General features: G+C 39.6%; 1 protein-coding gene, 1 long non-coding RNA gene and 1 pseudogene across 2 annotated transcripts in view; all 3 read left to right on the forward strand.

Moving 5' to 3' along the window:
- The window catches only part of LOC129060513 (uncharacterized), a 257,216-nt gene extending 239,921 nt beyond the window's left edge, over positions 1–17,295 (forward strand). The window contains exon 5 of the long non-coding RNA XR_008527299.1: positions 17,016–17,295. This is a non-coding gene — a long non-coding RNA (uncharacterized LOC129060513). The remainder of the gene's footprint in view (positions 1–17,015) is intronic.
- Positions 17,296–18,507: 1,212 nt separating this feature from the next.
- Positions 18,508–18,950, forward strand: LOC100442657 (small ubiquitin-related modifier 2-like). Its single transcript, XM_054559959.2, has one exon. The coding sequence runs from the start codon at positions 18,523–18,525 to the stop codon at positions 18,808–18,810; it is 288 nt and encodes a 95-aa protein (XP_054415934.1). The 5' UTR covers positions 18,508–18,522; the 3' UTR covers positions 18,811–18,950.
- Positions 18,951–23,057: 4,107 nt separating this feature from the next.
- LOC134761690 (protein capicua homolog) lies at positions 23,058–25,600 on the forward strand (annotated as a pseudogene).
- Positions 25,601–26,764: the final 1,164 nt, after the last annotated feature.

Raw genomic sequence — 26,764 nt, forward strand, 5'->3', positions numbered from 1 at the left:
GTGGATCATGAGGTCAGGATCTCAAGACCAGCCTGGCCAAGATTGTGAAACCCCGTCTCTACTAAAAATACAAAAATTAGCAGGGCATGGTAGCAGGCACTTGCAATCCCACCTACGGGGGAGGCCGAGGCAGAGAATCACTTCAACCCAGAAGGTGGAGGTTGCAGTGAGCCGAGATTGTGCCACTGCACTCCAGCATGGGTGACAGAGTGAGACTCCATTTCAAACAAACAAACAAACAAAAAATATATATATTTATATAAAATTTATTAGACTACCTTGCAATTTCAGGGGATCTTTTACCCATATATGATTTTATAAGATTACTAAATGGTCTTTGGAAAATATTGGTTTGCTGAGTGATCCAGATATTCCAACTATTGGTACGGTTGTTTTTGTTTGTTTGTTTGTTTTGTTTTGTTTTGTTTGTTTTGAGACAGAATCTCACTCTGTTGCCCAGGCTGGAATGCAGTGGTGCGATCTCAGCTCACTTCCGTCTCCTGGGTTCAAGTGATGCTCATGCCTCAGCCTCCTGAGTAGCTGGGACTATAGGCATGCACCGCCAGACCCAGCTAATTTTCATATTTTTAGTAGAGATGGGGTTTCACTATGTTGGCTAGGCTGGTCTTGAACTCCTGGCCTCCAGTGATCCCAAAGTGCTGGGATTACAAGTGTGAGCCACCTTGCCTAGTCCTACACATTTTTAATAAATAACAAAATTCACATTTGTTATAATCCACTGATTTCATCAGAAAAGTCTTTAAGTATTGGAATTAGTTAAGCTTACATTGTTGGATGTAAGTTTTTCAAATCTTATTGTCCACTCATGTTCTAAGTTGTTTTCCTTTAAGTGACAGGCTCACTTTATTCATTTTTGAAGAAATATGTTAGATAATCAAGTTTTAATAATTGTGATTTGTTAGTTGTTCTTACATGTAAAAACGGTGTTCCATGAAAAAAGCAGTTATTTCAGTTTATAAATCACATGATCACAAATTCTTTCCTCAAGAAAAACTATGGTGTAACAATTATTTTACGCTGTATTTCTCGTTTTGTCACATAGATAATTAAAAGATGTGTATTCATGGATCAAGACTTAAAACATTAATGATTTTTGCCACTTCATCAGTGATATTCTCAATGATACTCTACATTATTTTTACTATAGTTGTAGTGCCAATTGAGAATGTGACAACTTCTAATACAGCTTGGTGCCAACTGCCTTCAGTTTTGGAAATGCATCAACAGTTTTACCCACCATAGCTTTTGCATCATGTAACAATTTTTGCTTCAATTGTTAAACATTATTTTGAAAACTCAAGGAACAGTAAAGTCTGTTTTATTGCCCATATTTTTACTATTTGTTTGTTCTTTCTTCCTTCAGGATGTTCTGAGAATCCTTCTTTTTATCATTCTCCTTTCTGGTTCAATAACTTTTCTCACTATTCTTTTGGTGTAGTTTTGTCTCATGACTAATTTTTAGTTCTCATTCATCTCACAATTTCTTGATTTCCCTTTCATTGCTAGTGGATGTTTTTGCTGGATATAGAATTCTTGGTTGTCAGTTCTTTTAGGACTTGCAAAAATGTTATGCTGCTTTGTTCTGGCCTCCATGGTTTCAGGTGAGAAATCTGCTGTCATTTGAGTTGTTTTTCATCTGTGGATAAGGTGTCATTTCTCTTATTTATCTCAAGGTTTTTTAGTTTAGTCATTAGTTTTCAGAAGTTTGTGATATATATTAGCATTGATTTATTTGTGTGTATCCTCTTAGGATTTATTCACTTTCTTGAATCTGTGGGTCTTCGAATAATTGTTCAGCTGCATCATGTTCCTTTTCTGAGATTCCAGTGACAGGAATGTTGCATCACTTATTATAGTCCCACAAGTGTCTTTAATGTCTTTTTAAAAATATTTATTTATTTATTTATTGTCAGAGTTTTGCTCTTTTGCCCAGGCTGGAGTGAAGTGGTACGATCTCAGCTCACTGCAACCTCCACCCCTGGGTCTAAGTGATTCTCCTGCCTCAGCCCTCTGAGTCGCTGGAATTATAGGTGTGTGCCACCATGCCCAGCTAATTTTTGTATTTTTAGTAGAGACAGGGTTTTGCCATGTTGGCCAGGCTGATCTTGAACTACTCACCTCAGGTGATCCACCCATCTCGGCCTCCCAAAGCGCTAGGATTACAGGCCTGAGCAACCACACCTGGCCCCCTTTTTTTTTTTTTTTTTTTAATCAGTTCATTTTCTTGTTTAGGTTGGGTAATTTCTCCCATTTTGTTGTTCAGCTTAGTTTGTATTTTATTTTTGTTAGCATATTTTTTAGTTTTCAACTTGATATTTTTTTCTTTCTTGATTTCTTTGCGAAACTTTGTATTGTTTCCTTTGTTTCGAAATTATGTTTGTAATTGCTTTTTTCTTTTTTTGTTTGAGGCAGACTCTTGCTCTGTTACCCAGGCTGGAATGCAGTAGAATAATCTCAGCTCACTGCAACCTCTGCTTCCTGGGTTCAAGTGATTCTCATGCCTCAGCCTCCCGAGTAGCTAGAATCACAGTCGTGCACCACCATGCCTGACTAATTTTTGTATTTTTAGTAGAGATGGGGTTTCACGATGTTGGCCAGGCTGGTCTCGATCTCCTGACCTCAAGTGATCCAACCACCTCTGCCTCCCAAAGTGCTGGGATTACAGGCGTGAGCCACTATGTCTGGCTGTAATTGCTTGTTGAAGCAGTGTTATATAGTTTAAAATCTTTGATAGATAATTATGACATCTATGAATTCTCATTGTTTGCACCTTTTGACTATATTTTCAAATTCCTGTTCAGATTTTCCTGGTTCTTAGTATGGTATGACATGTTATATTTGGTTGAATCCTTTGCATTTTAAGTGTTGTGTTATGAAGCTCTGCATTTTATTTAAATCCCCCCTTTTAGTAGGATTTATCTGAAACTTTGCTTTTGGGGTGGAGGTGGGGCACAGCCTTGTTTCTACTCCCAGGTGTATGTGAAGATTCCAGTTCCATAGTAGGCCTTTGTTGACTCATTGATGGAGACGTACACCTAGTAAATGCTGAGTAGGAGTGAAAACTCTGGACTTGCATTATACCTTTGTGAATACCACCCTGGCTCAAAAGGTTCCTGCTTTTCACTTGGCCTCCACTGACACTGGGATGGAGGGGTGGTTAAGTTATCACTGGGCAGTGCTTTGAGTTTGGATTCTCCAGTAGGCCTCTCCTGTCATATCTCTGTAGAGGGAGGGATAGGGATATGTCCTTACCATTGGGTGGTTGTTGAACTCAGGCTCCCCACTTTTTTTCCACCCACACTCTAGAGGGAGGAAGCCGTGTTACTGCTCAGTGGGTATGAATGTCCTGTGTCCCCACTTGGCCTGCTGTGGTATCATGTTGTCTGTGGGTAGGAGTGGGGAATGGCTGACTATGTCCTCCTTTTAAGTCTTTGCAAAAGGTATATGGCTTGGGCTTTTATTTGTACCATTTGGCTTAAACTGGTTTGTTGTTGTCTATGAGTTTTTTGTCTTGGTAGCCTGCCACTTCCCTGCTTTTTTGACAAGAGACAGCAGAATTTTCTTCGAGTTTTACGTATGTGTGTGCCTGTTGGTGTTTCTGAGTTGTCTGCTTCTCTAGCAACTTTTCTTGTATATATGAGTCAGAAAGGAAACCTAGGGAATTCATCCTCTTTTGTTTCTTGGCACCTGAAGCCCTAATTGGTCTGCCCTCTCTCTACATTTTGTTGTCTTCTTTTGTTTGTCTTATGTATCACGGTCAAGGGTTTTTAAAGCTGTATTTAGTGGAAAGAACAGGGAAAAGTACATTTTCTGCGTTTTGTCTGGAAGTGGAAGTCTGCATTAATTTTTGCCTTTTTTCCCTGAATATAGAGTTCTGGGATGATTATGTTTTTCTTCTTCAAGCATTTAAAAGATGTTGCATTGTTTCCTGTCTTCCATGGTTTCTAATGAGAAGTCAGGTGTGGTGTCGGTAGTATCATTATTCCCATGTATATAATAATGTTTTGATATTCTCTGGCTGCTTTCAGGATTTTCTCTTTATCTTTGGTTTTCAGCAGTCTGACTATGATGTGCCTAGGTCTGGTTTTCTTTGTATTCATCCTGCTTGGGGGTTGCTGAGCTTCTTGAAACTGTAAGTTGATATTTTTCACCAAATTTGTGAAAAGCTTGACTTTTATTTCTTATTCTTTTTCTGTCTCATTTCTCTCTCCTCTTCCTCTGTAACTCTAATTACATGAATGTTAGTATATTTGATATTTTGTAGATTACTGAGGGTCTGTTCGTTTTCTTCTCCGTGTTTTTACTTTTAGTTCCTCAGAATAGATAACACTATTCATGTATTTTCAAGGAGATGGACCAATTTTCTACCAATCTCTTGTTAAGCCCATCCACTAAAATTTTCATTGAAATTACTATACTTATTAGTTGTAGAATTTTCTTTTCTTTTCTTTTGAGACAGGGTCTCTGTCGCCCAGGCTGGAGTGCAATGGCACGATCTCAGCTCGCAGCCACCTCCACCTCCCAGGTTCAAGTGATTCTTGTGTCTCAGCCTCTCAAGTAGCTGGGATTATAGGTGCCCACCACCACACCCAGCTAATTTTTGTATTTTTAGTAGAGATGGGGTTTCGCCATGTTGGCTAGGCTGCTCTCAAAATCCTGGCCTTAGGTGGTCCACCTTCCTTGGTCTTCCAGAGTGCTGGGATTACAGGCAGGAGCCATTGCGCCCAGACTGAAACTCTATTTAAATATAGATTTTAGCCAATGATATTCCGCTTTTTTTTCCAAGGGTAAAATGTCCTCCCATTCCAGCCAGTTTTTGGTTATTTACATGTAACTTCAATTAGTTAGCGTTTACATTTTCTTCAGATTTGAGACATTTTAGGAAAGTTATTCTGATATTAGTCCCTATGCTGTTACCCAATAAATAAATAAATTTATGTGTGAGAGTCGTTGTTTTGTTAAGGTATATTTTGCATACACTGTAATTCACCCTTTCTAAGGTGTGTATTGAATGTGATTTGGTAAATATGAACAGTCATGTAATTACCATCATAGTCAAGATACAGAATAGACCCTTTACCCATAAATTCGCTCATGACCTTTTGAAGTTACTGCTACCTCCCACTCCAGCTCCTGGCAATCACCGATCTGTTGCTTTCCTATAGTTTTGCCTTTTCTAGACTAATATATGAATGGAACCATACAGTATAGAATCTTTTCTGTCTGCCTTTTTTTACTTAGCATAATGGTTTTGAGATTGGTCCATTCACTTGCTTACAGTTAAGTTTCATTCAATTTTTGGCCAGTATATAAAGCTGCTGTGAGCATTTATGTAACATGCTTCGTTGTGGATGTATCTTTTCATGTTTCTTGGGTAAATACCTAGGACTGGAATTTCTGACTTCTTGGAAATATATTCTTAACTTTGGAAAACAGTTTCACAGTTTCTTAAAAAGTGTCTGTATACTTTTCCATTTCTAGAGATCTGAGAGTTCCATTTGCTGTACATTGTTGCCAGCGCTGGATATTGCCACTGTTTCTAAATTTTAGCCATCTGGTTGGCATTTAGTGATAATTTATTGTGGGTTTGATTTTGCATTCCCTGATGATTAATTAGATTGAGCCTCTTTTTATGTCTTTTTTTGCCATTTGTATATCTTTGGTGACGTGTCTGTTATTTTGTCTCTACCACCATTTTTTTCCAATTGATTTGCTTGTCATCTTCTTGAGTTGTAAGAGTTTTTTTATATATTATTCACAGAAATCAGTTATTGGAGATGCATTTTATAAATATTTTTGCCTAATGTGTGACTTGTTTTCATTTATTTAGCAATGTTTATTGAACAGCAGAGGGTTTAATTTTGATGACGTTTGTCATTTGTTAATTTTTTGGAAGTTGAAAAAAGTACGCTGTTTATGCTTTATTAAAAAATCTTTGCTTGCCCCAGTGTTACTTGTAGGTTTAAAAAATCCATTTATGGTTAAATTACACATATGATAAGAGAATATGAGATAAGATTCATGTTTCTTTGTTTTCCATACAGATTATTTAGCCGTTCCAGCATCATTCTAAAAGATTATTTATTGCTCTCTTGAATTATCTTGGCCCCTTGGTCAAAAATTAATTGAATATGGAAAAGTGAGTCTATTTCTGTATTTTCTGTTTTTCTGACTTATTTGTCTCTCCTTTTACCAAAACCAAACATAAAAAAGATTTTTTTTTCAAAATCATGAGTTGATATTTATGTTTTCAGTTTAATTCAATAGCACAATTACATATCTTTAAAACAATTTTATACCTGTAGCTAAGCTATAGTTGTATATTTTCTTTTAATATCACTTTCCTATAACTGAAAAAGTCATTAAAAGAAGAAAGGATTATTGTTTTTGTTTCTATTTCAAAGTAATCAAAACTAAGTGTACTAGTATTAAATAGTTAAAGCTAGTAGATCAATAATGAAATTTAATGTTACTGCTTTTTTCTTTGAGTTTACTAGTGATGTAAAAGATTTGAGTTATTTGCTGTGATTATATAAATACTCTTTTGATGCATAATTCAGCTGTTAACATCATGTTAATTTGCAGCATTAATAATTTTACTGATAGCCCTTCTGTGATTCTGATTTTTGGTAGTGGTTTTTACCTGGTAAGTAGCATTTTGTCAGCTGGCAGGTACTGGAAATCTGCTTTATCACTTCTTTTTTAAGAAAAGTGGAAAACACAAACAGTTTGTTCACCAAAGTTATATTTCAAGGATTCCATTCAACCAGAATCTGGTTCACCTTATTGACTCGCCTTGGGGGTATATGTACTAGATTTTTACATACATCTGTTTGGAGAAACTCGTTTTATCTGTGTAATGTTTGTAAGACCAGAAGTTCTTTTACTGTTCTTGAAATAAAACTTTTAAGAAGCTGAGTATTCTTCTGTTAGTTTCAAATTTGGACTAAAATTATACCAAGGTTTTGGAGTTGGTGGGTGCAGCGCACCAGCATGGCACATATATACATATGTAACTTACCTGCACATTGCGCACATGTACCATAAAACCTAAAGTATAATAATAATAATAATAATAATAAAAAGAGAAAGCAAATAATCTGTTCTTATGTTCTTAAAAGACATGATTTAACTGTATCCAACTAACTTGATTCTTACTGTGTCTGTGTTTACTCCTACTCAAATGAAAGCTTTTAAATTTTTTCCCACTTTTTGAAGTATTTAACTCTTCTGTAATATGCAGTGTTTTCTTATTAACTTTAAAGTTGTATTAAGCAAACATGTTTAAATTAATATTTCAATTTCAAAAACCCTAATTTGAAACAATAAATTTTATCATTGTATACATTATGAGCTTTTAAGAATAACCAAAAAAATGGGGGTGGATGTTTTATGTGGAAGTTATGTGTATCCCTTTTCTGCTTTTGGCTAAGGACAGATATCTTAGAATTAGCTTTACGGTGCATTCATCTATCTGATTATTTCAGTTAATATCATCTTAATGTAATACAGGTTATTTGAGAAGAAAACAAACTCAACCCACTATTGGAGAGATACCAGGTAGGATACTAACCTTGATATAGAATTTCATGTGAGAAAGAAAAAGGAAAATATTTTCCATTAAAAGTTGAGTTTTTATCTAAAATTCTCTTAATTTTCTAAAAAAAATTTTTCTAAAAATATGTTGAACAATTATATATAAAATTCACTTTGCTATATATATAGGCTATATATATATACACATACATACATAGCTATATAGCTATATATATATATATATGTATATGGCAAGTGAATAATAGGTACACATTTCTAGGAATACCCCAAATATTAGAACCTATATACTAAAATCACATCAGGAAACAAATAATAGCACCCCAGAAATTCCATTCAAGCCTCCTGTTGGTTATTAATCCTAACTCCCCAAAGACATGCACTATCATCTAGTAACAACATAGGTGAGTCTTGCCTATGTTTGTACTTTGTGTAATTGGCTTTGTACTTCGTATAACTGAGCTACTAAGTACTGTTTTCTGTCATCTTTCACGTATATATTTGTGAGATAAATCCAAATTCTTCCTTCCAGTCGTTTATTTTTCTCATTGATGTATAGTATTCTGTCGTTAAGAGTACTATAATTTATTTATTTTACCGTTGGGCATTTTGACGACTTTCAATTTGAGGTCATTATGAATTGTGTTCTATGAACACTGCAGTACATTTCTTTTGGTTGACACTGAGAGTATTTTATGGATTCTAACCCCAAAGTGGCTACTTTTCTTACTTTCTTTTTTCTTTTTTATTTTTTTGAGACAAGGTCCAGCTCTGTCACCCAGGCTGGAGTGCAGTGGCGCAATCTTGGCTCACTGCAACCTCCAACTCCTGGGTTCAAGCGATTCTCCTGCCTCAGCCTCTCGAGTAGCTAGGATTACAGGCGTGCACCACCACGCCTGGCTAATTTTTGTATTTTTTCTTTGGTAGAAATGGGGTTTCTCCATGTTGGCCAGGTTGGTCTTGAACTCCTGGTCTCAAGTGATCCACCTGCCTTGGCCTCCCAAAGTGCTGGGATTACATGCACGAGCCACCGTGCCTGGCTATATGTTATTTTCTTACAACCTAAATAAAAACCATTATGTAAACAAGACAAAGTACTCAGTACATTTCCATAGTCGGTGAATTTGTCTTTCTTACTTGTATATAACTAATTATGAACTCTTGAGTTCAGTTCCTCTTTCATTTCCTGACTCTATGGGCTTGAGCAAGGATATTTAACCTCTCTGCTTCATTTGTAAAATGAAAAATAGTGATATCTACCTAAAGTGATGGTGGTTAGATGGGAATAAAGTAATTTTTTTTGTTTGTTTTTGAGATGGAGTCTCACTCTGTTGCCCAGGCTGGAGTGCAGTGGCGCGATCTCGGCTCACTGCAACCTCAACCTCCTGGGCTCAACTGATTCTCCTGCCTCAGCCTTCCAAGTAGCTGGGATTACAGGCGCCTGCCACCAGGCCCAGCTAATTTTTGTATTTTTAATAGAAACGGGGTCTCACCATGTTGGCCAGGGTGGTCTCAAACTCCTGACCTCAGGTGATCCACCCACCTCTGCCTTCCAAAGTGTTGGGATGACATGCGTGAGCCACTGTGCCTGGCGTAGATGGGAATAAAGTAATTCTTATAAAGTACTTGGCTTAGCTGCTGGCAAATAATAATGCTTACTGATTCTTGCATATTACCCATAGTTTATTGGCTAACTTTATGTCTTCCTTAAATTATGGAATTCTATAAAGTATCCTTGTCTATTTTAAAATTATACTCATTTTTATAACTTACATGCTTTATTTGTATATATCCAGGATACTAGATATTTGTAATTCAAATTGGAGGTTATTTTTTGTCACTTGATTTTTTTTTTTCTATAATGTGTGTTCTCACCACATAGAAGTTTTTACATTTTTATGTAGTCAGATTTATTCATGTTTTTATTTATGGTTATGTTAAAGATTATAGCTATTAGGGACCTATTTCTTCAGGGTTTATAATTTATGTATGTTGTTGCAAATAGAGAAATTACTTTTTCTTTGACCCAATTCGTAGAGGGCACTTTTGTGGACTCAGAAAGCTTGCCTCTCCTATTTTATTTTAGGAAAATATCTGAGATTCTGCCTCCTCATTTCCAAGCCAGAGTTTTAAATATTTACATTTTTACTTCATAGTGTTAAGACATTGTGTAATGTAAGTATAATGTTTAAAAAAAAAATCTTAAAAATGTAATAGTGATTTGGCAGAGACCAAAGCATGGAGGGCCTTGAAATGCTGCTCTATTTGTTATCTATTATTATAAAGCAATTACCATAAACTTAATATCTTAAAACAGCATCCATTTACTTAGGTCAGAACTCAGGGCAGGCTCAACTGTGCTCTCTGTTTAATGTCTCACAAGATTCAAATCAAGGTGTTACCTGGGTGGAGGCTCTGGGGGTGAATCCTCTTCTAGGTGCATTCAGGTGTGGGAGGAATTTAGTTCTATGCAGTTGTAGGGCTGAGCTCGCCATTTTCTTTCTTTTTTTTTTTTTTTTTTTTTTTTTGAGACGGAGTCTTGCTCTGTCGCCCAGGCTGGAGTGCAGTGGTGCAATCTCAGCTCACTGAAACCTCTACCTCCTGGGTTCAAGTGATTCTTGTGCCTCAGCCTCCCAAGTGGCTGGGATTACAGGTGTGCGCCACCACGCCAGCTAATTTTTTTTTTTCTTTTTTTTTGTATTTTTAGTAGAGATGGGGTTTTACCATGTTTGCCAGGATGGTCTCGATCTCCTGACCTCGTGATCCCCCTGCCTCGGCCTCCCAAAGTGCTGGGATTACAGGCGTGAGCCACCGCACCCTGCTGAGCTCACCATTATCTTACTGCCTATTGGCTTGGGTCACTCTCAGTTCCTAGAGGCCACTCTTTGGTTTTTGCTCCTGGCTCTTTTTATCTTCAAAGATAGCAACAGTGTATTGAAATGTTCCCTTGCTGTGAATTTCCCTTTTGCTACTAGCTGGAGAAAACTCTGCTTTCAAAGGGGTTATTTGATTAGATTAGGCAAATCTCCCTTTTGATTAATTCAAAGGCAGTTGATTGGTGGCTTTAATCACATCTGCAGAATTCCTTTGCCATATAATATATTAATGGCATTATCCTTGCCATGATATTTCATCATATTTACAGCCTCTGTATTAGGGTAGGAAATTTGGTGGGGTTGGTGGCATGTGGGCATTTTAGAATACTGCCTACCACACATTCTGTATTGAGGGGTTTGCGTGTGATTCAGAATATATTTGTATTCCTTTAGAAAGATTACTGTGGCAGCAGTGAGGAGGATGTGTCAGAAAGGAAAGATACTGGCAGGAGAAAAATCCCACTCTTAGCGGTCTCCATTTTGATTTTGTAATGTCGTTTGATGTTATTTTTTTAGCAGATGTTTCAATCAGAAAAGTGTGTTTAATAGTATGCCAACTAGAATGATTAGCCTGGACCAGAACAAGAGTTATGAATCAGTCATTGAACTGTTCATTACTTCAGGTCAATTCATATACAGAATAATTTCATAGATTAGGTTTTATTTCAGTCAGCTTTATTTCATTTTCTAAAGCGAACAGTTGTTTAAACCTCGAATCTCATTAATAGCATTTTAATAAACACAGTATTAGGGTGGGTTTACTTCCCTAGATTGCGAATCTCATGGATTATATGTTGATTCTTATTGGCTTAATTTTTGAATCGGGCATTATTTATTTTAATTCTTTAGTCTTACAGTTTTGCACGTTTGAAGCTATATTTTTTCCTCTGAATACCACATTTGCCACATCTCAGAGATTTTTTTGATGTTTCTTAATCATTTAAAAATAATACATGATTTTTCTTCTTGATTGAAACTCTGCCATTATATAGAAAGGACTTTTAAATTTTGCCAGTGGATAGATTTGGGAGTTTATCCTTATATTGTGAATTTCTAATTTTTATTGTATTAGGTCTAGGGACACATCTGCTTTTACTGAATATAACCTAGGAAATACCTGCTTTTTAAAATATGTGGACATTTCTTTATGACCATACATGTGATTTTTTTTTTGAAAATTCTATGTACATTTGAATAGAATGTTTTCTCTATTTTTGGAATACAGAGATCTGTGTGTATTTTATGTGTCTGTTTGAATCAAACCCGATCATTGTTATTATTTATTTCATATTTACTTAATATCCTGATTTGAGAGCTATGTTAAAGTCTAATTTATGCATGTTATTTCTACTCAGCTTTACTTTTTATATGTGACATATATTAATTAGGTGTATAAACTTTAATGACTATGGCTTCTTTTGGAATTTACACTGTAACATAAAACTTATGTTATTATGAAATATTATCTTTGACTTGTTCACTGCTTTTTAGTTTAAATTCTATTTCTTTGCAATTATTGCTATACCTGCATTTTTTGGATAGTGTTTGTGTTTTTTCCCCTTAAGTCTGTTTTTGAATTTTGTATGTCACTGTGCATTGTGCATATGTATGAATGTATATAGATATATATATATAGATATATATATAGATATATAGATATATATATAGATATATATATAGATATATAGATATATATATAGATATATATATAGATATATAGATATATATATATATATCTGCTCCTGTGTTGCTGTAAAGAAATACCTGTTGCTGGGTAATTGATAACAAGAAGAGGTTTAACTGGCTCACGATTCTGCAGACAGTACAGGAAGTGTGGTGCTGGCATCTGCTTCTGGTGAGGGCTTCAAGAAGTTTGAAATCATTTAGCTGGGTGCGGTGGCAGGTGCCTGTAATCCCAGCTACTCGGGAGACTGAGGCAGAAGAATCGCTTGAACCTGAGGGGCGGAGGTTGCAGTGAGCTGAGATTGGGCCACTGCACTCCAGCCTGGGCAACAGAGTGAAACTCTGTCTCAAAAAAAAATAATAAAAAATAATAAATTTTAAAAAATCGTTTGAAATCATGGTGGAAGGAGAAGGGGGAGCAAGCATCTCAGATAGCAAGAACCAGGAGCAAAGGAGAGGGGTGGATATGCCATACACTTTTGAACAACCAGATCTTGTGAGAAGTCACTCATTATTGCAAGGACAGCACCAAGCCATGAGGGATTTGCCCCCATGACCCAAACACCTCCCATGAGGCCCCACCTCCAACATTGGGGATTACATTTCAACATGAAATTTTAGCGGGGACAAATATCCAAAGTGTTTCATTTATTTTATATTATGTATGTGTACACACACACACATACATAAATGAAGTCTGTAGTATAGTTATATGTAAAATATATATATGTGTTGTTATATGTAAAATATATATATGTGTTACATATATATATGTAAAATATATATGTTACATATATATATGTAAAATATATATATGTATATAAGTAGTATATTTTGCATGTTTTGAAAGTTGCTATATTTTACTAGAGAATTTAACCTATTTACATTTGTTATCCATGGCCTTGAATGTTAGCTTAACAGACATTAAAATTTTGGTTTTAAATAATTTTTATAGACCTAGGAAAATAATGATTTTTGGGGGGTTTCTTTTTAATTCAGTATTGGTAATGAGAACTGATGCCCAATTCTTCTTTTTTTGTAATGATCTGTTTTCTTTTTTATGTGGCTCCAAGAATTTTCCTTTTATCCTTGTTATTTCAAACTTTCTGGGAAGTTTTTACCTGAAGCTGCCATTCAGGGAGTTTAAGGAGACATTGTTACAGATCAAGAGTGGGTATTTTTGTAGGGATATAGAGATAAGTGGAACAGTGATAATGACTCTTTCGGTTTTAGGTTCCTCATCTGTTGAATGAGGATTATGCTTAATTAAATGTTAGCTTTTATTATTAGATATTTACATAACTTTTCCTTTAGAATTTTGGTGATTATAATCCCTCCTATTTTCTCCCTTTCTGGTACTCATATAAAACAGACATTGCACCTTCTGGATCAGATTTTCATGTCATTCTACCTCTTTCTCTTACTTTCCATCTTTGTTCTTTATTACTGCATCCTGGGAGAATCCTAGTTGCCTAATACTAAAAAAAAGATTGGTGAAGATTAAAAACAAATTTGGAGCATGGGGAGCCTTATAATACTTATTTATTAGAGCATGTAGCCTAAAACCATTGCTATAGTTGGTACGGAATAAATACTGGATAATTAATTAAATGAACTGTGGAATATTTAACTTCTTGGTATTTTTTTATGATACAACTTTAATCTCAGAAATTTTGTTCATTCTGTTTTGTTTTATGGATACATTTTGACAGATTATTTCAATCTATTAAATAAAAGTTCTGAAAATTCCTCAGACTCATTCTTAAAATTGGTAATATGAGTTCTCACTGAGTTTTTGTTGTTGTTGTTATTGTGTTCTTGGAATAATATGGGAAAATATTATTATAACATGTTACTTTTTTTCCTTTTCTTACTCCCTGTCTTTTTAATGATGAATAAAAGTAAAAAGAAAAAATGCTGTCTAGGAATTTTCATTATTGATTCAAATAAACCATTTAGTTGATACACCATTTAAGGGCTTTTTTTTTTTTTTTTTTTTTTAATTTTCTAGACAGGTTCTCACTTTTGTTGCCCAGGCTAGAGTGCAGTAGCATGATCACAGCTCACTGCAGCCTCACCCTCCTGGGCTCAAGCAGTTTTCCCACCCCAGGCTTGTGAGTAGCTGGGACTATAGGTGCATGCCACCATGCCCACCTAATTATTGTATTTTTTGTAGAGATGGAGTTTCACCATGTTGCCCAGGCTGGTTTCGAACTCCTGAGCTCAAATGATCCACCTGTCTCAGCCTCCCAAAGTGCTGGGATTTAAAGCGTGAGCCACCATGCCCAGCCAAGAGTTGTTTACTTTATCCCTCCTCCCCAAATGTTAATTAGCTTTGTAATTGTTACTTATGTATTATATATTACTTATTATATTATTAATATTTTAACTTGCTTGATTTCTTTTATGTGTAGTGTATAAGAGTGTTGACATTTGAGAAGTTCCCATGGAAATCCATTCTTTGATATTGTCTACGATTTTACAAGTACTTTTTATTTGGTTTAGGAAGATACATTCCAGACTGTGTATATATAGTAAACATTTTCTTTTAATGCCGAGTGCTCTTCATTAGCTATTTAATTGTAACAGATGGGTTTGAAGTGTTCTCCTAAATATAGTGTTTTATTTTCCTTCTTTTATTCACTGATATCTTTATATGATATTGTAAATTAGTATGTTAGATATATTCCAGTACTTTTCATAGTAGTTTAGCTAATATAATATTTTTCATTGGAGATATGATTAAGAGAACATATTGGTGTTTCTAAAATGAGAAAGACATTGAGAAGCTGGTCAATTTAAATTACTTTCTGTTATTATATACTTACCTCTCATTATATTTTATCTGCCAAGATTATTTTTAGTGCAAAAGGCTTCTGCAAAACTTGCCATATGGTATCAAAATAAGCGATTTTAGATTTTAACAATTTAGCAGAAATTAGTTATGTTAATGAGTTGTTATAAACATTTTTCAACAGATTGTACTTTTTCTTTCAACATTTAGGTGGCCTTTCTATTCGGACATTTAGACTACTGAGGTGTTGTATTTGTAGTTAATTCTGGGTTCTGTTAATGCACTAAACATATTTAGATACCTTGGGAGTTATAAAAAATTACCTGTTTTGTAAAAGCTGGTTATTACACTTTATCAATGAAGACAAATATTTATTTTCTGTGTTTCTAATGCATTAATACCCTTGAGTGCCAAAATAGCACTGAAATGATATTCTGTATACTTATAAATATTATATAAAAGTGTCACAACAGTAATTAGTGTTTATGAGTTATTTAGAAGCTTCTCCTGCTTCAGCCTCCCAAGTAGCTGAGACTACAGGCGCCCGCCACCATGTCCGGCTAATTTTTTGTATTTTTAGTAGAGATGGAGTTTCACTGTGTTAGCCAGGATGGGCTCGATCTCCTGACCTCGTGATCCGCCCGCCTTGGCCTTCCAAAGTGCCGGGATTACAGGTGTGAGCCACCGGGCCCGGCCAAATTTTTGTATTTCTTTCTTTTCTTTCTGATTCAGCCCTCAGGAGTCACTTAGCTTTGTTGTGTTGATTCAGTGCAGTAGACTGATGACAGTGAGGAAGAGTTTGATAGTATGTGATATACAGATTTACACATAAAACATTGAAAACAATTATAATTTTAACTACTGTAGTCCCTGGTTAATTGGCAGAATATAAAGTCAGTGTAGTAACATGTGAAGATATCCACAGTAATGTTAGCAGGGTCCAACTGTCTGTGTTACATGAGGCTCCAGTTATCTCAGCTAAGCTGTTTATGAGCCACACTTACAAACAAGATCACCAAAAGTTAAGTCTTTTTGGTGTAGGTATAGGAACACCTATCTATTAGGGGCTGTTTCAAGCAGCATTTTTGGTGCTTTGGATACAAAGATAGTATGGTGCCTCAATTGAAGGATCTTGGACTAGGATGAGGAAAAGATAAACTGATCATGTAATGGCATAAGCAAGTAAGTACCACGTAATGGTGTAAACAAAAGTTTATGTTAGATAGTCATTTCCCACAGAGAGAGTTCATACTGTATAGTACAGGGCCCATCAAACTCTCTTCCAAGAAAATGATGCTCAAAGTGGACTTGGGAGAATGAGGAAGAGTGTGTGAATCATTCTAAGGGAAAACTGAATAAGGAAATGCAACATTTTACATAATTTCTTCTGACTTCTTATGTGTTCACTTGCCCTAGACTGCCCCTCTTGTTTGGGGCTTATTTCTGTGCGTTTTACCACCTGCAAGATAATGGAGGCAGGTTGAAATGGGAAAGATACCAGATGACTAATTTTTTTTCACACACATTTCCATCTTTTGTTAAGAAATTTGAAGTTGATTGCTACATTGAAGTATGTAGTTTTTGTGTGTGTGTGTGTGAGTCTTTAACCATTTGTGTCCCTGTTAACTTATAATTGATGAGTTTATTTTGTATTTATTTTTAGGCAGGGTAAAAAATAGTAATATGTCTCATAAATAATATATGTTCCTATTACTAGTTTTGGTGGGATTTAAAAACTTTATAATAATCCTCAATATAGAAACATGCCCTTTTAACCATATTACTATTTTCTTTAAAAAAAAATCTTTAGGTTTTATTTCAAAAATGCTTCAAAATTTATTTTTGAAAACATAAGGAATGAAATTCTAACTTTCTAATTTGAATGGAAGGATGAGTTGGTAGCACACGAAGCACTAAATTGAGTAATGTCGATTTTATTATTTTTAACGAATCCTTTGTTTAATATTTTGCAGGTTCAGTTTGTTTTACTTGTGATATACAGAGAGTTTTTTATACCTTCCCAGCTTATATTTGAATATTCCTTTTCAACGTTTTATAAAGAGATTTCTCTCCTTTACCCCTTTCAGCGATGTGCATTTTGTAAGCACCTTGGAGGCACTATCAAATGCTGTGAAGAGAAATGTACCCAGATGTATCATTATCCCTGTGCTGCAGGAGCCGGCACCTTTCAGGATTTCTCAGTCACATCTTCCTGCTTTGTCCAGAACACATTGACCAAGCTCCTGAAAGATGTAAGTTTACTACGGATAGACTTTTAAACTTCAACCAATGTATTTACTGAAAATAATAAATGTTGTAAATTCCCTGAGTGTTATTCTACTTGTATTAAACGGTAATAATACATAATCTTTAAAATCTGAGGAATCGTTGCCAGAGATCGTTGGGGAGGGAAATGTTATCAACGGTTTCATTGAAATTAAATCCAAAAAGTTATTTCCTCAGAAAAATCAAATAAAGTTTGCATGTTTTTTATTCTTAAAACATTTTAAAAACCACTGTAGAAAGATGTAAATAGGGACTATGCAGTATTTCTGATTTATACTATAAAATAATTTATTAAAAAGTCAATCAGTATTCAACATCTTTTACACTAAAAAGCCATCCAGTTGAAGAATTAGAAGACAGTTCACTCAGGTGTTATTTCAGGATTTACGTAAATAGGAACACCAAACACTTCTGAAATTCTTAGAAATTGTGTATCCCTGATAGGTATAATAGAAATCTCTGCTAGCACCTTTTCATGATTCATCTATCTTAGTCATCTGTAATCTGCAGTTGTGCTGTTTTTCTTTCTTTTCCAAATAGTATTTTATAATTCAATGAAAATGTTTAAATGCTTGAAATTTACATTATACAGGAAATTATAACTGTTTACTATTGTATCATTAAATAGAGATCTCTCCTTTTTCTTACTATGTGTTTTCCCAATGAGCATGTATGTTTTGGGATCTTTTTTCTCCTAGTCTATTGAATTTCCAATCTCATTATGAAACCTCCATGATATTTTATTCAATCTTTTTTATGCCCAGCCTCTGCGCTGGGCCCCAGAAATCCCTTTTAAATTACATTTTCAACACATGTATCACCTGAGATAGTGGGCATGAACTCTTCTGGTGGAACGTTTGATGAAATAACGTAATGATGAAGTATACATTATTTACCAAAAAGCCCAAGTGGCTTTTTTTTTTTTTCATTTCTGAGTGACACCAACCCACCACTAAAATAGAAATGAGACACTACAATTTATGAGATTAGACTGCTGTTACATTATGCTATTTTATCAGACATAAACGAGTTTGAAATTACTGTTCTAAACTGAAGTAAGTTATTTGCTGATTTTTAGGCCCGTTTTAATATTATTTAGGAGACATCCATAAGCTGAAATTAAATTATGTGAATGGAATGAAGTGAAATTCTGTAGTGCTTCCCTTGGCCATTTCTAACAAATTCCTATGGCTCGTAAGTCACAATTTATTCCGTATAATATTAGAAAGTACAAATAATGGTGTAAACAACTAAAATGCTCTATGACAACGAGCAGAGGTAGGAAAAACATACACTTCGGCGCTCGCCATGGCCGACGAAAAGCCCAAGGAAGGAGTCAAGTCAGAGAACAACGATCATATTAATTCGAAGGTGGCAGGGCAGGATGGTTCTGTGGTGCAGTTTAAGATTAAGAGGCATACACCACTTAGTAAACTAATGAAAGCCTATTGTGAACAACAGGGATTGTCAATGAGGCAGATCAGATTCCGATTCGACGGGCAACCAATCAATGAAACAGACACACCTGCACAGTTGGAAATGGAGGATGAAGATACAATTGATGTGTTCCAACAGCAGACGGGAGGTGTCTACTGAAAAGGGAAGCTACTTCTTTACTCTAGAACTCTGTTCTTTAAAGACCAAGATGACATTCTCAATTAGAAAACTGCAATTTGGTTCCACCACATCCTGACTACTACCGTATAGTTTTCTCTATTCTTTCATTTCCCCCTTCCCCATTCCTTTATTGTACATAAAGTAGCTGGTATATGTGCACAAGCATATTGCATTTTTTTTAACTAAACAGCCAATGGTATGTTTTGACTGACATCAAGTGGCGACGGGATGGGGAAAAATACTGATTCTGTAAAAATACCCCCTTTCTCCATTAGTGGCATGCTCATTCAGCTCTTATCTTTATATTCCAGTAAGTTATTTTGCTCTCACTGTTTTAACAAAAAAAACAACAACACAAAAATCCTTGCATACCTTGTTCAATTGCAGAATTTTAATGTTTTTCATTTATCATTGTAAAACCAAGGACAATTTTATAACTTTTTTGTACGTAGCTGTTACATGTAGGGCAATCTGTCTTTAAGTAGGGATAAATTACTCTAAAACAAAAAAAAGAATCCTAGATAGTTTTCCCTTCAAGTCAAGCGTCTTGTTGTTTAAATAAACTTCTTGTTTAAAAAAAAAAAAAAGAAAGAAAAGAAACTCCATTGGTAACTTTCTGAGGAACTGCCAAAACTTCACTTTATAGTTTTGTAGGTTGCAAAAAAATAATCTGATGTCCAAGATCACCAGAGGAACAACACCTGTTCCCCCCTCCTATCCAACGGTCTCCTGAGTGCAGTGACTTACTTGTGGAGGAGGAATAAACACAAAAGAAGAAGAAAAATGCAAGTCAAAGGACATAAATATGGGTGAGTAGATGTGGCTCCCTGTGACTTCTCTTATGGAGGTGTGCCCTACTTCAGTCTTTTATACACAGACAGAAGATAGTCATCATTTTGGACTTTATCTTTGTTCTGCTTTTTTGGTTTTGATTTTTACTTTTTGTTACTTTCTTATTTCTTTGTACTGACTCATATTTGTCCACATTACAAATGTAATAAATAAACTAGATGCAACAAGAAACAGACTAAACAGGGCTGAAAGCAAATTAATGGCATGGAAGAAAGTATGATCTGAAGCCAGGTGTGGTGGCTTAGGCCTGTAATCCCTGAGTAATCTCAAAAAAAAAAAAGAAAAGAAAAAAAGAAAAAGTTTGTGATCTGAGACACCAAAATAGACACCACTTTTTCGACTAAGTTGCACTCAAAGCTTCAGGAAATGAAGTTACCTACAGGCAGAGGGTTCAGGGCCTGGGTAGCATGGCAAATGTCTAAATTCCTTTGGCTAAACTCCCTAACAATAGAAGCTATCAATTCTGATTTACAACCCAGACCACTACAACACTGATTGGACAGAGGACGGACCTCACAAACATTCTTTTCTGATAAGCTACTGCAGGCCTTTGGCCAGTTTCAGCAGCTTATAGAGGATTTGCACAAACTGTCTGTGTATCCTCTAGTTCACTTTTTGTTGTAAAGAGCCAAATTCCATCTCGTTTTAATGCTAAAACACAGTCTCAAAGTAAATGTGGGATGTATGTGACATATGTGTTTACCCAATTCCCTTATAAATATGTATAGCATTTCCCTCAAACCTGCTGAATATGATATGGTTTGGTGATATGCTTTGGCTGTGTCCCCACCCAAATCTCATCTTGAATGGTAGTTCCCATAATCCTGACGTGTGGTGGGAGGGACCTGGTGGGAGGTAATTGAATCATGAGGGTTGTTACCTCCATGCTGTTCTGGTGCTAGTGAGTGGGTTCTCACGAGATCTGACGGTTTTATAAGGGGCTTTCCCCTCATTGCTCAGCACTTCTCCTTGCTGCCGCCATGTGAAGAAGGACGTGTTTGCTTCACCTTCTCCCATGAGTGTAGGTTTCCTGAGGCCTCCCTGGCCCTGTGGAACTGTGAGGCAATTAAACTTCTTTCCTTTATAAATTGCCCAGTCTCGGGTATTTCTTCATAGCAGCATGAGAATAGACTCATACAATATGTATGATACTGGCCTTATGAGACTTAAGTCTCAAGCTATCCTCCTCCTCTTCTAAGAGAGTGCATCTTCCAGCCACATCAGAGCCATAAGCCAAAAAAGAAAAAGAATTCTAAGCAATAATAATAAAGAGGACTGCAAAAGGGAGTAGTGGGAGAGAGTGCAACAGTGATGCAGTCCTCACAGACATTCTTGGAATTGGATATCTGCAGCAGTCTATCAAAGAGAAAGTTTTACCATGTACCAGGATATCAATGGATGCTGTAAAAGTGGAAATATGTGGTTAAAACTGAAAGAAACCAAAATATTCTTCTGTAACATACTAGGGATTGTGGAGCTGAAGAAGATGAAAGGGCAGGGGATACTCTACCCTTCCCTCTGCTTGCCTGATGGCAGGACGGCACTTTACAAAGACAAAAGGTCTTCCTGCCTCCTCTCTGCCTTTCCCACCTAAAGACAGGATTTGCAGGGTTTGCTTATAAGCTCATAGACAAAAGCGCCAGAGACTTTTCTCTTCCCGTAGATTTACCTTCCAACGTTTTCCCACCTTTTGGAAACCTGAAGATGCTCTCTTGTCACTATAGGATTTATGAGTCTTTGTTAAAATACTATTTAAGCAAGGCCCCTAAGCCACTGCCTTGAGAAAGAAATCCACTTGAACTGAGAAGCCTTTCCTGTATGATGGGTACAGCAATGACTCAATAAACTGTTTTTTTTTTTTTTTTGACATGGAGTCTTGCTCTGTTGCCCAGTCTGGAGTGCAGAGGCACGATCTTGACTCACTGCAACCTCTGCCTCCCAGGTCCAAGCGATTCTCCTGCCTCAGCCTCTTGAGTAGCTGGGATTACAGGTGCCTGCCACCACACCTGGCTACTTTCTGTATTTTTAGTAGAGATGGGTTTTCACCATGTTGTCCAGTCTGGTCTCAAACTCCTGACCTCAGGTGATTCACCTGTCTCAGCCTCCCAAATTGCTAGGATTACAGGCATGAGCCACAGTACCCAGCCAAACTTCTGCTGACTTTTATTTTTAGGAGGCTATTTCACCTAAGAACCTATGAGGGAAAGAAAATAAAATATATTTTCTCCCCTAGAAAACACAGAATCACTCTTAGAGTTGTGTGTGTGTGGCTGTGTGTGTATGTCTGTGTGTTTGCTGTGAAATATGCCCATTTAGTAGTTTTTATAACCATAATCATTTTTCCTAATGTTAAATGACTCTTTTGGGAATTAATATCTCCAGTAGTAAAAAAAAATAATTTCACAAATATGTCATTTTCTGTTAACTTTTTAAGTAAAATGTAGTAATTTCTATTTTAAGAAGCGTGTGTGAATACTCTCCCTTTCATCTCTGTATTACTCTGCCTATCTATGTCTTTAAAAAATAAATAAATAAAAATAGAAAACAAAAAACAGGGTCTCACACTGTTGCTCAGGCTGGAGTGCAGTGGTGCGATCAAGGCTCACTGCAGCTGTGACTTCCCGGGCTCAAGTGATCCTCCCACCTCAGCATCCCAGGTAGCTGGGACTACAGGTGCGTGCCACCATGCTCAGCTAATTTTTGCATTTTTTGTAGAGATGGTGTCTCATTATGTTACCCAGGCTGGTCTTGAACTCCTGGGCTCAAGCGATCCTGAAACCTTGGCCTCCCAGAGTGCTGGGATTATAGGCATGAGCCACCACTAGGTCTACTTTAAAAGAACTGCTTAACTGAGTTTTTCAAGTAAAAATGAAAGAAAGCAGTTGGGTGTGGTGGCTCATGCCTGTAATCCCAGCATTTTGGGAGGCCGAGGAGGGTGGATCACTTGAGGTCAGGAGGTCAAGACCAGCCAAGCCAACACGGCAAAAACCCACGCCTTCTAAAAATACAAAAAATTAGCCAGGTGTGGTGGCGAGTGCCTGTAATCCCAACTACTCAGGGGGCTGAGGCAGGAGAATCAATTAAACCATGAGGCGGAGGTTGCAGTGAGCCGAGATCACACCACTGCCCTCCAGCCTGGGCGACAGAGCAACACTCTGTCTCAAAAAGAAAAAAAAAAAGAATGCTAATTAATCACATGAAAGCATAAGAAAATATATAATATTCAGCAGTAAAGGTGCATATACTTGGGAGGTTGAGGCTGGAGAACTGCTTGAACCCAGGAAGTAGAGGTTTCAGTGAGCTGAGATGGCACCACTGCACTCCAGCCTGCCAAACTGCATCTCAAAAAAAAAAAAAAAAACTTGAGGCCTGGCCTCGTGCTCCCCTCCCATTCCCCCTTCCGTGGGTCCAAGCTGCCTTGGCTGAGGAGGGGGCTGAGGAGGTGTGAGCCCCTGCCAGGAACCCCCTGCCCAGACCATGTACTTGGCCCACAGGCCCCTGATGTCTGCGTCCAGCGAGGCCTCCGGTGGCGTCAGCATGTTTGTGTGGAGGAACGTGGAACCTTGCTCTGTGGCTGTGTTCTCCTGGTACTCTGTCCCCTTCCTGATCCCTCCCTGCAGCCGCGTGAGGCCCAGCAAACTGCCAGTCACTCAGTGGCCTCCAACCAGAGCAAAGAACCTGCCAAGTCAGCAGCTGTTGTTCCCGAGTGTCCACCAGGCGGGACAGGGAGTGCTGACCCTGGGCGGCCCCCTGGAGCCACCTGCCCTGAAAGCCCAGGGCCCAGAACCCCACACACTTGGGGGGTGGTGGAACCTGGTAAAAGCCCACCTCCCACCATGGAGGAGGAGCCCTTGGCCCCTCAGGGGAGTCCCTGCTGGATAGTGAGACAGAGAATGACCACAATGATGCTTTCCTCTCCGTCATGTCTCCTGACACCCAGTTGCCTCTACCACTCAGATGATGTCAGGCCCAGTCCCTCAGTGCCCTGCGCAAGGAACAGGACTCATCTGAGAAGGATGGACGCAGCCCCAACAAATGGGACAAGGACCACATCCGGTGGCCCATGAGTGGCGGTCATGATCTTCAGCAAGCGGCACCAGGCCCTGGCAGGGCGCACTGGGGTCACCCCAACCAGGATAACCGGACCGTCAGCCAGATCCTGAGCGAGCGGTGGTACACCCTGGGGCCCAATGAGACGCAGAAGTACCACGACCTGGCCTTCCAGGTGAAGGTGGCCCACTTGCAACAAGGACCGAAAGAAGTTCAGCTCAGAGGCCAAGCCCACAAGCCAGGGGCTAGCAGGAGCGTACAAGGGCTCGTGGGAGCGGAGCATATTAGAGACGGGCACTGCCACTGCCCCTGGGGTGTCCTCTGAACTCCTGTCAGTTGCAGCCCAGACACTCCAGAGTTCGGATACCAAGGAGCAGCTTCTGTGGGGCAGAATGGCTGCACATAGTCAGGGAACCTGGCTCAGCCTGGCCCAAGCCTTCTCCCACAGGGGGGTACACAGCCTGGACGGCAGGGAAATAGACCGTCAGGCACTACAGGAACTGACACAGGTGGTGTCTGGCACTGCATCATACTCTGGCCCAAAGCCTTCTACTCAGTATGGAGCTCCAGGCCACTTTGCAGCCCCTGGTGAGGGAGGTGACCAGTGGGCAGCCCTGCTGCTGCCCACCTGAGCTGCTCATTCCCAGCACATGGCCAGTGAGGACATAGCGAGTGCCGAGGAGCACATGGTCATCCATGAGGAGGAGGGGGTGATGATGTCAGTCATTGCTGATGACAGCTTTAGCACCACTGACACTGATCTCAAGTTCAAGGAGTGGGTGACCGACTGAGAGTGGGGACGGCTCTGGGGAGGAGCCAGAGGGCAACAAGGGCTTCGGTGGGAAGGTATTTGTACCTGTCATTCCTTCCTCCTTTACTCCTGCCGCCCCTTGCTGGATCCTGAGCCCCCAGGGTCCCCTGATCCACCTGCAGTTTTTGGCAAAGTCTATGGTCCCACCCCATCCTCCTCCTACACATACTCGGATGCTTCCTCCTCAACCTTGGCACCCACCTCCTTCTTACTGGGCCCAGGAGCCTTCAAAGCCCAGGAGTCTGGTCAGGGCAGCAGAGCGGGCCCCCTACAGCCCCTACCCCTGGGGATGGGGGCCCAGGCACGCCTTCCAAGGCGACCTGTTTCCTCCCAATGGATCCTGCCGCCTTCTGGTGCAAGAAACCTGAAAGTGTGGGCGACCTGGAGCTACCAGGCCCCTCAGTCATCGCGGTCCCTCCCAACACTGAGGCTTTCCTAGGCAGGAGCTGGGCTGAGCCACCCGGCGGGGCAGAGCCTGAAGAGGAGAAACTGACTGGGCTTTGGTGGATCGGGGCAGAGGGAACCCCACGGACAGGGATCCCGCACTGGAGGACCCCACCACGCCCAAATACAAGATGAGAAGACGCTCCAGCTGCAGCCCAAAGCCCAACACCCCCAAGTGTGCCATGTGTGATGGGGACAGCTTCCCCTTTGCCTGTACAGGTGGAGAAGCCGAGGACGGGCTCAGGGAACCGGAGACCGAGAAGGCGCTGTCCTCTTCACTGCACGCGCCCTGGACCAGTGCCGGCCCTGATCATGCAGCTCTTCCAGGCCCACTGCTGCTTCCTGTCCACTAGGCCACAGCCGCCCTCCAGGCCCACTATGCACACATCTTCCCCTCCAAGGTTTGTTCTGCCCCTGCCTTGACTCCCAGCCCTGCGGGGGTCCTGACCCCACCTCACCTGGCTCAGAATCTGACGCTGCCCTGGCTGCCCCACCACTGCCTCTGCCCGAGAGTCACATGAGGCTGAGAGTAGGGGTATGGGCAGCAGTGGTGCCAGCTGGGGGGTGGTCCAGTGGGAGAAGCCTCAGCCTCGCGGGCTGCTCCATGGGACTGATGACTGCATGATCTTCTGGGCACCTCACGGATCTTCAACTGCAGGTGAAACGGATGCTGGTGGTGGGTGCAGGGCCGCTGGGAGCCGCTACATGGGTCCCAGAGGCTGGACTGGGGCAGGTGCCAACTGAAGCTGCTGGGGCAGCATGGGCAGGATGTTCTGCACACAAACCTTGGAGAAGATGATGTGTGCATAGCGGGTCCACTGCTGCTGCCCCTGCCCTGACTCCCAGCCCTGCCTGACCCCACCTCACCCTGCTCAGGCTCTGGCGCAACCCTGGCTGCCCTGCCACTGCCTCTGCCCCAGAGTTGGGGCCTCGACAGCCTGGCTGGAAGGGGACACCCCAGCCCTGCCTCAACACCTGGGTCTCTCCGTAACTACCACAGGCAGGTGGACGACCCCAAAGAAGATCCCAGGACTCACAGTACCCCGAGAACACGGACAGTATGTGGGGGTAGCAATGGAGGGCAGGATGGTTATCTTCTCCCGGGTAAAGCCATTTAATCCTTTCAGTTTGGGACGGAATAAGGCCTGCTTCTCTTTTTTTATTATTATTTTTTTGAGACGGAGTCTTGCTCTGTCGCCCAGGCTGGAGTGCAGTGGTGCGATCTTGGCTCACTGCAACCTCTTCCTGCCGGGTTCACGCCATTCTCCTGCCTCAGCCTTCCGGGTAGCTGGGATTACAGGTGCACGCTGCCACGTCCGGCGAATTTTTGTATTTTTAGTACAGACGGGGCTTCACCATCTTGGCCAGGCTGATTTTGATCTCCTGACATCGTGATCCGCCTGCCTCCATCTCGCAAAGTGCTGGGATTACAGGCATGAGCCACCATGCCTGGCCAAGGCCTGCTCCTCTTATATATACCCCCTACCCCTGCAGCTGTGCCGGGGGAAAGCTGGGCAGTTTCCCTCCTCCGAGCCCCTGTACATATCATGAAGTGTGGGACCTTCAGAGCTTTTCACTTTTTGGAAAATAGCTCCTGCTGGGGCTACAAGATGGAGTGTGAAGAGGGCCTTGGGCCACAGGGAGGCGCCTGTGGAATAGGGGGAGTTCATGCACCCCTTCTTTCCCCAGAGGGGCTGGACTCAGGTGAGTATGGGAGTGGGGGCTCCTGCACTTCGACACAGGCAGCGGGAGGGTTTTCTCCCCATTCCCTCTGCA

This window comes from Pongo abelii, chromosome 6, assembly GCF_028885655.2.
Source record: "Pongo abelii isolate AG06213 chromosome 6, NHGRI_mPonAbe1-v2.0_pri, whole genome shotgun sequence".
NCBI classification, from domain to species: domain Eukaryota; kingdom Metazoa; phylum Chordata; class Mammalia; order Primates; family Hominidae; genus Pongo; species Pongo abelii.

Excerpts from the sequence above, each read along its gene's own strand:
- LOC100442657 (XM_054559959.2), top strand. The coding sequence starts at position 18,523 with ATGGCCGACGAAAAGCCCAAGGAAGGAGTCAAGTCAGAGAACAACGAT.